The 9,840-nt window shown below is 37.8% G+C and overlaps 1 protein-coding gene across 1 annotated transcript; it reads right to left on the bottom strand.

Annotated features, from left to right (window-relative positions):
* Positions 1–8,535: 8,535 nt before the first annotated feature.
* On the bottom strand, positions 8,536–8,970 carry BDCG_09391 (uncharacterized protein; the record flags this gene model as incomplete). Its single annotated transcript, XM_045425181.1, has 1 exon — positions 8,536–8,970. One exon carries the CDS (start codon positions 8,968–8,970, stop codon positions 8,536–8,538), a length of 435 nt encoding a protein of 144 aa, XP_045273733.1.
* Positions 8,971–9,840: the final 870 nt, after the last annotated feature.

Genomic DNA, 9,840 nt, shown 5'->3' with positions numbered 1-9,840 from the left:
AAGCTGTTGATATTTTCTTTATCTCTTTATATTTGATAAGTCAGTAATATATTTCAATGCACTTCTTCTTTCATCATTATCATTATCATCATCATCACTATTATTATCATTATTAACATTATCACTATTATTATTATTATTATGATCATCATTATCATCATCATTATTATTATTATCATATTATTCCTGACTGCCTCTTCTGCCTTTACTTCTCTTCAACACTCACTGAAATCAATCATGTTATTTCTCTTCAAATATTCTGCAGTTCTGTGAACTATCAAGGTGTGTGAGCACTGTCACAGATTGAAGAAAGAGAAGAAGAAGATATTCAAGTGAGAGAAGACAGATCACAAGACATGTTATGATGTCTTGAAGAGACTTTATAAGAGAGTAGAATGATAACAATTTTAAGTAATACTTCTGATAGATTTAGACTGAACTAAGTATAGAAATAATGTGAAAGACATCATTCATAAGAGATTGAAGAAGAAGATAGTGAAGAGTCTCATACAGTAGTGATAAAATCAGAAGAAGTTCTGAGAATGATTTGAGACTAAGATGAAGAGAGAGAGAGAGAAGAAGAGTGTTACTATAAATAAGTGATAACAGAAGAAGATTAAGAGAGTATTAAAGTAGAAGATAAAGAAGTCAAAACTGATAAGTTTTTTATTTATTGAGAGATAATAATTTTTGATAATACTTCTGTTCTCTAATTGATTAGCAGAAGCTGACAGAGAAGAAGAGAATTGAGGCCTTGTTCAGGTCTTAAATGCACTTCATGATTCAGAACATTGAGAAGACAGCTCTGCTCTCTGAGTATGCTAATCTGCTTACTGCTGAAATGAAATCTGAGACAGCAGATCAGGAAATGCAGGATTTTGAGATGCAGGTTGACCTGACTGAGAGAAAGCAGTAGAAACTCTTCTCTGAGAGAGCAGTGAAGAAAGATTTTGAGGTGATTATCATCTCAGATGAGAAGAAGAAGAAGAAGAAGAATGAGAAGTGAATTATAAAGAATGATAAGAAGAATGAGAAAGAGAAGAAAGATAATGAGTAGAAAAAGTTTTTTTCTTTTTATATTAGTTAGTTATAAGTTCATAATTATTAATAATTAAAATTAATTTTGAGTTTTTAAAAATTATTGTACAAGTTGTAATCAAGTCAGGAACAATATATATATATATATATATATTTAACTATCATAATTCACAAATCACTATAATATATAAGTATCAACATTTTTTCAATATTGATATTTACAATATTAATATATTTTTAATAATATTATCTGATAATGTAATTTAGTAATACTCTCTTTCACAATATTAATATATTTCAAGAAATATGATAGAGATTAATCAAGATTATTTATTTACTTTTGTGATTCAAAGGTTGCTTAAGCCAGCGTACGATTACAGGCGTACGCCGGCTTCTTATATTGTAATCTCATACGCTAAATTAATTAGTGTATGCTATGGCCCCTTTACACTCATACGCGTACGCTAGTAGTTCGGAAGTGGCTGTGATATTATCCGACAGTCATACATTCTTCCGAACCACATCCTCTCTCACCAGATTCAGTCACACCCATGTGACCATGTCATACACCCTAGCTTCATGCGGATTAGCTCGCCACTAGCATTTCACAATTGTGTGACCTATCCCTGATTCAGCTAGCATTCTGTGTACACCCTCACAAAGAAACTTTCACTATATTACATCACTCATTCACTAACTTTTCTCATTCTTCAATCATCTTCTTCATTTCATCATCATTGAACATCATCATCATCCAAGATTTCTATCTCTTCTTCTGTCCAACTCTTTCTATCTGTTCATCTATCACATTGTACACATTCCTGGCAATGGCTCTCTGTTCTCACAACAAGTGTCATCATAGTGCTCATACTGGGCAGTTTGTTAGCAGTAAGTGTAACATGTTGTGAAATGTGGTCAGGACTTGTTTATCTTCTAATGATTGTCAGAATGTACTATCATGGATGACACATCTTCTTTAACTTCTCATACACCCTCTTCATCTCCTCATACACCCTTGACTGTTTCTCTCTCAGCGGGTTCCTGATTGTGTTTTCTGGCACAATTTGTGTGAACACAGATGCTGATATGTTTGTTTTTATTCATGTAGAATCTTCACATATTGACAGATCTATGTTTGCTGATGATAGTGAACTCAATGTTGAATCATTGATCAAGAACTTGGAGAATGCAATAATGAAGGAATTGTCTGTGTCATGTGTGACTGGGTCTCTCATGTTCCCTTCTGCCCTCTCTGTTCCTTCCTTCACTGCTCCTTCTCAATCTCCTACACCTGCCTCTGTGTCTGGTTCTCCCACTCCTGCTACCCCTGTTCCCGCGATCCTCACTTCTGCTACTCCTGGTTTTATCATCTCTGCTTTTGTTATCAGCTCTCCCTGTTTCAAGAAGATGTTGTATAGGCTTAATGAATCACATCTCTCAGTACATACACTCCTGCCCTTCTTGTCAACTTCTAGAATGATTTATTGCATGAAGATGATGTATGACACAACTATCTGAAGCTCAGTTGCAGATGCTGATTATTACATTCATTTTAAATATTCATGATAAAGCAATCATTCATTTATACCAGAGAATCACCCTCTCTCTCAACAGTGTCTAGATTGTAAGTCTTTTCATTTTTCATCTTTTTCTTCTGACACTGATTTTTCTGTTCTTAGAGAAAATTATTATAGGTTTTACTGTGCATGAAGTCATGACATTCACAGATATCAAGAAGCTTTTTACAACTGTAAAGTTCAACATCACAGGGACATTTACTCTGACAAATTCTTTCAGAATGATAGATTTGTATCAGTCTATTCTCTGATGTCTGTCATCTGACTTTGTGATGCAGACAAAAGATATCCATGTTTTCAGGAACAGGAACACAGATGTCATTCTCTTTTACACCTGCGGGTGTGAGGCTTGTATGCCTTGTCTGAGATGTTGTTGTGAGAATGAGCTGTTCGCATGCTGTGTTCTGCTTCCTGTATTCCCCTGTGTCTCCCTCTCTCTTTCTGAGGAGCCTCATGCATGTTGTAATTGCGCGTACAATTCTAAGACCAGCAGGTGTTTGTTCAGTAACTGTTCCCACCCCTGATTCTGCAGTTTCATACACTAACAATAGTTCTTAGTTGCTCCGGCGCCAGAGGCCATTTTAATCAAAGATGATAACACTGCTGAGACTATCTTCTCCTGCTCTCAAGCTTCTTCTGTTGCTTTCTCTTTCTCCTCTGCAGAGAAGGTTGTGCATACATCAGGTCATAAGTGTTCAGCCCTGGATGACTCTCACTGTTGTTCATTCAATTCTGCACCTCCTTCTTCTGTTTCTTTCACCTCTGTCCTCTCTGCTCTGGCTCCTGGTTCTGCAGGTCCTGCACTCTTCTTCAATTTCTCTACACATACATATACACATTTCTATATTGGCATTCCAGTCAATCTTGTGATAAATGACATTAATGTTGTACACAGAGCAGTAGAGAAATCAGAGATATACACAGTGTTGTTGTGAGAGTGGCTTGCAGCCCTTGAATCCCTTACAGACCTCAAGTTTTGAGATTTCCTTTGTTTTTGATGTTTTTCAGGTGATGTGGTGTTGGAAATAGATTAAACATGTGATGTATGAAAATGAATGAGATGTGTATAATAACATTTATCTTTTTACAGCTGACTCTTACAGTTGATGATCAATTCATTATTTCTTTTCTTTTTCTTATGCTTTTTCTTTATCTGCTAGTCACTACTCTTACGCGATCTCTATATAATACAGTGTTCAGTGACTAGGTTCAGTAGCTTTCATCTTTGTGATTCTGTCTCATGCATTATACTGTCTCTCTTCACCTGCTCAGATCACTACAGTGAACAGCTCATTGAAACTAACCTTGCCTGATCTCTGAGCATTCTCAGAGGTTGAGATGGCTTGGTTCCATGCATCTGCAGATGTTTCAGATAGTTTATCCTCTGTGGTCTCTGTGATTGAACTGATGTAAACAGTTGAATTCAACTCTGAATTCCTTTTTCTTCTGTGATCTGATTCACATGCAAGTCTGCTGCTTTGAGACTGCTCTTTGCTATGTTACACTCACTGTCTGCAGTGCATTATTGTATGACCAGCTACAGTCTCATCACTTATTGAAGTGTGACATTCACCTGATTTCTTCATTTCTTTCCATTCTTTTCTTATAATTGTGAAAAGATCAGAATAAGTGAGATCATCTGATTTATAAGCATCTATGATTTCTCTTACTTCGCAAGGCTTTTCAATTGTAAGTCTCTTCTTTTTCAATGCTGACAATAGTGCTGTGAATGATCATAATCTGCTCAGGTCTTGCATTCTTGCTTTCACAAGTCATGAATCATTGATTAAGTTGTATAAGACCCATCCCTCTGATTCTTCCAATGCATACATTCTCAGAGGATGTGATTTGAGTATTTTATATGGCTCAAACCATCTAGGTTGGAACTTCTCAGAACTCTCATTGCATATGAGAACTCACATTCTCATCTTGAGACTCAATTTCTTAATAAGTGAGTCTCATATTCTTTTCAATTGAATTGCTCAGTTCAGGAGTAACTTGTTAGCTTTTGCGCGTGTGTGGCTGATCTCTTTCAATCTTGGTTCTGTGTCTGCGACTGTTGTGTCCGCAACTGCTGTTCCCTCTCTCACCTTTTCTGAAGCATTCTCCAGAATGCGCGGATGCAATCCATACAACAGGTAGAATGGTGAACACTTGGAGACTGCATGCTGTTGAATCTGTGTGGTCAATAGCACCTGCTCAAGATATTCATCTCATAGTCTTGTAGGCTTACTCACTAGATATTTTGTCAGCATGTTGTTCAAGATTTCATTCAAGCATTCCATCTTCCTGTTCATCTGCAGATGATATGACATTGTTCTACAATGTCTTGTCTGTAACTGGCTCACAAAATGCCTCACTGCTCCTTCTACAAGGTTTGCACTGTTATCAGTTAGGATCTTGCGCGGCATTCCATAGTTGACATAGATCTCATCATGTAGGAACTTCGTCATCACCTTCTCTGTCACCTCTGGAACTGCTTTCACAACTGGCCAGTCAGTAGTGTAATCAATAGCAGTGATTATCCATCAATTTCCATTTGATGTTCACAGCAATATGCCTATGAGATCCATCCCTCATCATTTGAACAGTTGTATCATACACTTCATCTGATGTTGTGCTTCTTCACATTCTAACCCTTTCTTAGATTCTTTCATGACCTGGCAATTCAGGCACTCATGAGCATACACCTGGATGTCCTCGGCCATGCTTGGTCAGTATGCTCTTGGTTTGAGTACACCCATGAGTTCAGGGCTTTCTAAGTGGCTGAATTCCTTGTGCATATGAGCCATCAAGTTGCATCTAAATGGAGGTTCTAGATAGAGAGCTTCTGTATATTCTAGATCGCAGTAAAGCACAACATTGTTTTCATTTCCCAATTTCCCCAGCTTGAAGTTCAGAAGCATCTCTTCTACTACTCTTGCAAGACACTTGTCATCCGACACCTTGTCATTCTCTAAGTAAGAGATCATGACATCCACTCATTCTGATTCCTTGCATTCTCTCAGTGTGTTTAACGCGAACATTTCTTGTGCCTGGTTTGCAGAACCCTCACCCATGAAATTGAGTCTGCAACTGATTGCATTCAGCATCACTGTGTCTGATTCCTTTCAGTATTTGATATGAAGATCATACACTTGGAACTCCAAGATTCAACATGCTAAGTGTTTGAAAGATTTTGTTGTTAATTGTAGATAGACAAGGCTTTTGTGATTCATGATCACTGTTGTTGTATGCCTGTTGTTGATATATCTATCCCACAACATCAGTGTGTGCTTGATCACTAGCAATTCCTTTTCATGCACTGAGTAATTGAGCTCAGTGTCTGATAGTTTCCTACCATTGTACACCACTGAGTGCAGCTTGCTGTCCTTGCTCATCTGTAGAAGAGTGTCTTCAATAGCTCATTCAGATGCATCTATCTCAATGTAGAAAGGTTTATCACAATCTGATTGAATAAGCACTGAGAATGTTATTACATATTCCCTCAGTGTGAGAAAAGCCTCTTCACACATGGCATTTCAGATGATTGAACAAAACTTCTTCTTTCACAGATTTGCATCTGTTTCTCTTAAGAGATCTGAGAGTGATGCAGATATTCATGTGAAATCCTTGATGAATCTGCAGTAATATGAGGCCAACTCAAGAAACTGTTGTACATGATGTACATTCCTCAGCTGTGATCAATTCACTATGACATTCAATTTCTCTGGGATGAGGTGTATACAGTCATCACTCACTACATGTCTCATGAACTTCAACTCTTCTGTTTTAAACACACACTTGATTGATTTAATATAGAGCTTATGCTCTGTCAGAGTTATAAGCACTTCATTGAGATGCTTCAGATGTTCATTGTATGAGTTTGAAAAGACTAGAATGTTATTAAGATATACAAGGTATGAGGTTTCATTCTGTTTATGAAGAATTGTATTCATCATCATTTGAAAGATAACAGACACATTTATCAGACTGAATGATATTACTAGAAATTCGAACTTCTCTCATTGTGTATTAAACATGGTTTGTGGGACTGACAGTTTGTCTACACAGATCTGTCAGTATTCTGAGAGAAGATTGATCTTCAATAGATATTGAGTGTTTTCAACTGTATTCAACTGTTGTTGAATCCATGACAGTGAATATTCATTCTTGATCATTAGCTTGTTGAGTGCTCAATAATCAATACACATCTGTCACTCTTCACCTGCCTTTTTCATGAATAGGACTGGAAAGCCCCATGCACTTGATGAGAGTTGTATGAGACCATGTTCTAGAAGGTTGATGATCTGATGCTTCTGTTCTTCAAGATGTGTTTATGACAGGGAGTATGCATTCTGGTTGACTGGTTTTGCATCCCCTGTGTCAATCTCATGTACAAATCCTTGTTCCAGCAGCAATTCTGGTGGAAGGTCTGTTCAGAAGACCTTTTCATGCTTCTTCAGAAGCTTCTTCATACACTTGTTCTCCTGCATATTCTTTATCTTGGTTTTCTCCACTTCCAGGTCCTGTATGACATACAGGATGCTTTCAGATGAGGTCTTGCAAATTGTTCTCTTTGCTTATTGATGCATAAGCAGATTTAATCCTTCTATATCAGAGACATGGAATGTCCTTCTCATATCAGTTAATAGGATTGTATGAACCATTTTCTTCCTATCAATCAACTGTATATAGCATGTTCGCCATTGAATCTGCGGATTGAACCTTTGGAACCAATCAAGTCTGAGAATAAGGTCATATTCCACGTTCTGCAGCTCTCGCGCTCAAATATAGCAAGACCATTCTTCAAAGTGCAAGGGAACTCTTACTCTTGCAGGTGATATCAAATATCAGTTATCAGATAATCTTATGTGTCAGGGATCCTTCACTCAGCAGACCCCTTTCAATCTTTGAATCATATAATCATCAATATATTGTGTAGAAGCTCCTGTGTCTGCTAACACTTTTGCAGCCATCTCTTGATTCTTATTCAAGTGCCCCCTATACATTAACATTTCAGGCCTCAAGGCATTGAGATGGGTGTCCACTTCATCATCCTCGCCTGCACTTCATTTGGGAGCCTGCTTCTTCTTTGCATTTGCAGGATCCAGAGGGTCATCTAATGCGGGCATCTCTTTCACTTTGAAGGCTTTTCATAGGATATCAGTGAGTGTCTCTGAGCTCACTGATCCTGCTAGTTTTTTGACTGCATATGTTGAGTGCAATCTTTTGCATCATGATTTTGGTGTCTGCAGTTGAAACAAGCTCAATGCTCGTGACACCAAGGTTTTCACTCAGAGGATCTCTTTTTCAGGGGATTCGGCACTTTAGCAATGACATTCAGATCTAGATTCATTGTGTCCAGGTGTGTGACTTGTGTTGTAGAAGTCTGATTATCTGTTCTTCACTGAGATATACTTGATTGCAGTATTTTCTGTCACAATTGACTCACTTGTTCCCATATGATGAGAATATTGTATGCTTCCTTCACTGTGTCTGACTGTGAGGTTAAGCATTTCCATTCCACTCTCAACTCAGGTGTAAGACTATGAATGAAGATCTGTAAACAGAAAGATGTTGAAAGCTCTTCATTCAACATGAGATAGTGTAAACTGAAGTGTGTGAAGTACAATGTAAGATTGTTCACTTGTCTACACTCAGTGAAGTGTTTGTAACACTTGTCTCATGCATCTACTTTCTCAAAGTTGTGCAAGATTCATTTGAAAAACTCATTTCATGTTTGTGGAAATGAATATCACTTCAGGTCTGTGAGGTTCATCTTTTCATCAGTCATTCATAATGACTTCACTTTTCCGCGTAGGAATGTGACAGATCTTAAAACTTGTTGAAATTCCATTGACTGCCTGCCTGTGAGTTCATATTCAATCTGATAATATGATTGCATCTGACTTAGCCAGCTGATTGCAGCATCATTTTTTCAGTCATCATTGAAGCTTGATGACTTCAGCAGATCTTCTGGCTTGATGTATCTCATGCTCAGATTCTCATCCTGTGCAGCAGTCTCTGATGATGTGTACACTTCTGGAGAGATTGTGAATGATTGTGATGAGATCTCCAGGTTCAGCATAGTCACCTGTCTGTGTAAACATTTGATCTCCTGCTGCAGGCCTAAGATCTGGTTTTCTCTATCCTTATTGATGATGGTGATTGCGTCAGTGAAGCTCTTCATAGTGGATGCTTGGTCTGCAGCAAATGCCAATTGTTGTTTGACCTCTGCCTCAGCCTGCCACTGCATACACAAGGCCTTGATCTCATTTAGAATTCTCATATGTGTATGGAGCTTCAATTTTAGTTCAGCAGTCTCAGCTGCTTTTCTTACTGCTTCAAGTAAACCCTCTGAGAGGTTCTGCATACCTTCTGGTTCAGGTAGCAGAGAAGGGTGTTGTTTGTATCAGCTAGGAGAGATATTCATTTTAGTGGTTTCTCATTGATTGTATGATGTCTATTGTTATCACTGTATTGTTATATCACTATATCACTGTATCATTATATCACTATATCATTATATCACTATATCGCTCTGTTATCATTGTACAACTCTGGTGATGGCCACCCCCTCTTTTATCCTTCTTTTGAGTAGGGAGCAGACTTCTTTGAATCTGGTTCACTGCTCCCATTCCCTTTCTCACACCTCATCCATTCGCGTCTCATATGTGGCATTCGCCTGGACATGGAGTTTTCCCCCAATAAGTGAAGCAGCATCAATTGAATGCTCTTCCACTCACTGCCCTTCATATGCTATCTTTTGAGGTGTTCTAGGACCACACTGGCATGATAACTATGAATCACTTCATAGACAGAATTATCATGCCCTGGAGGAGCCTGCGCTCCTCACCGATTTTTAGACATGCTACCAGATGTGATTCAAAGGTTGCTTAAGCCAGTGTATGATTACAGACATACGCCGGCTTCTTATATTGTAATCTTGTATGCTAAATTAATTAGCGTACGCTATGGCCCCTTTACACTTGTACGCGTACGCTAGTAGTTCGGAAGCGGCCGCGGTATTATCCGACGGTCGTACGTTCTTCCGAACCACACTTTTATACATTAATGATATTCAATCTGAGTTAGTACTAAAATTATAACTAAGCTAAGAAACAAGATTATTTTCTCTTATATTAATTCTTCTTACACACATCAGTGATCAGTTATTGAAAATAAATTATCATCTTTCTTAAATTATTATCATATCTTCTGCATTCACTTCTTTCACTTCTTT

The sequence above is a fragment of the Blastomyces dermatitidis genome, assembly GCF_000003525.1.
Source record: "Blastomyces dermatitidis ER-3 genomic scaffold supercont1.15, whole genome shotgun sequence".
Lineage (NCBI taxonomy): Eukaryota > Fungi > Ascomycota > Eurotiomycetes > Onygenales > Ajellomycetaceae > Blastomyces > Blastomyces dermatitidis.
The sequence above is the reverse complement of the archived record's forward strand: the minus strand, read 5'-3'. Positions and strand labels throughout refer to the sequence as shown.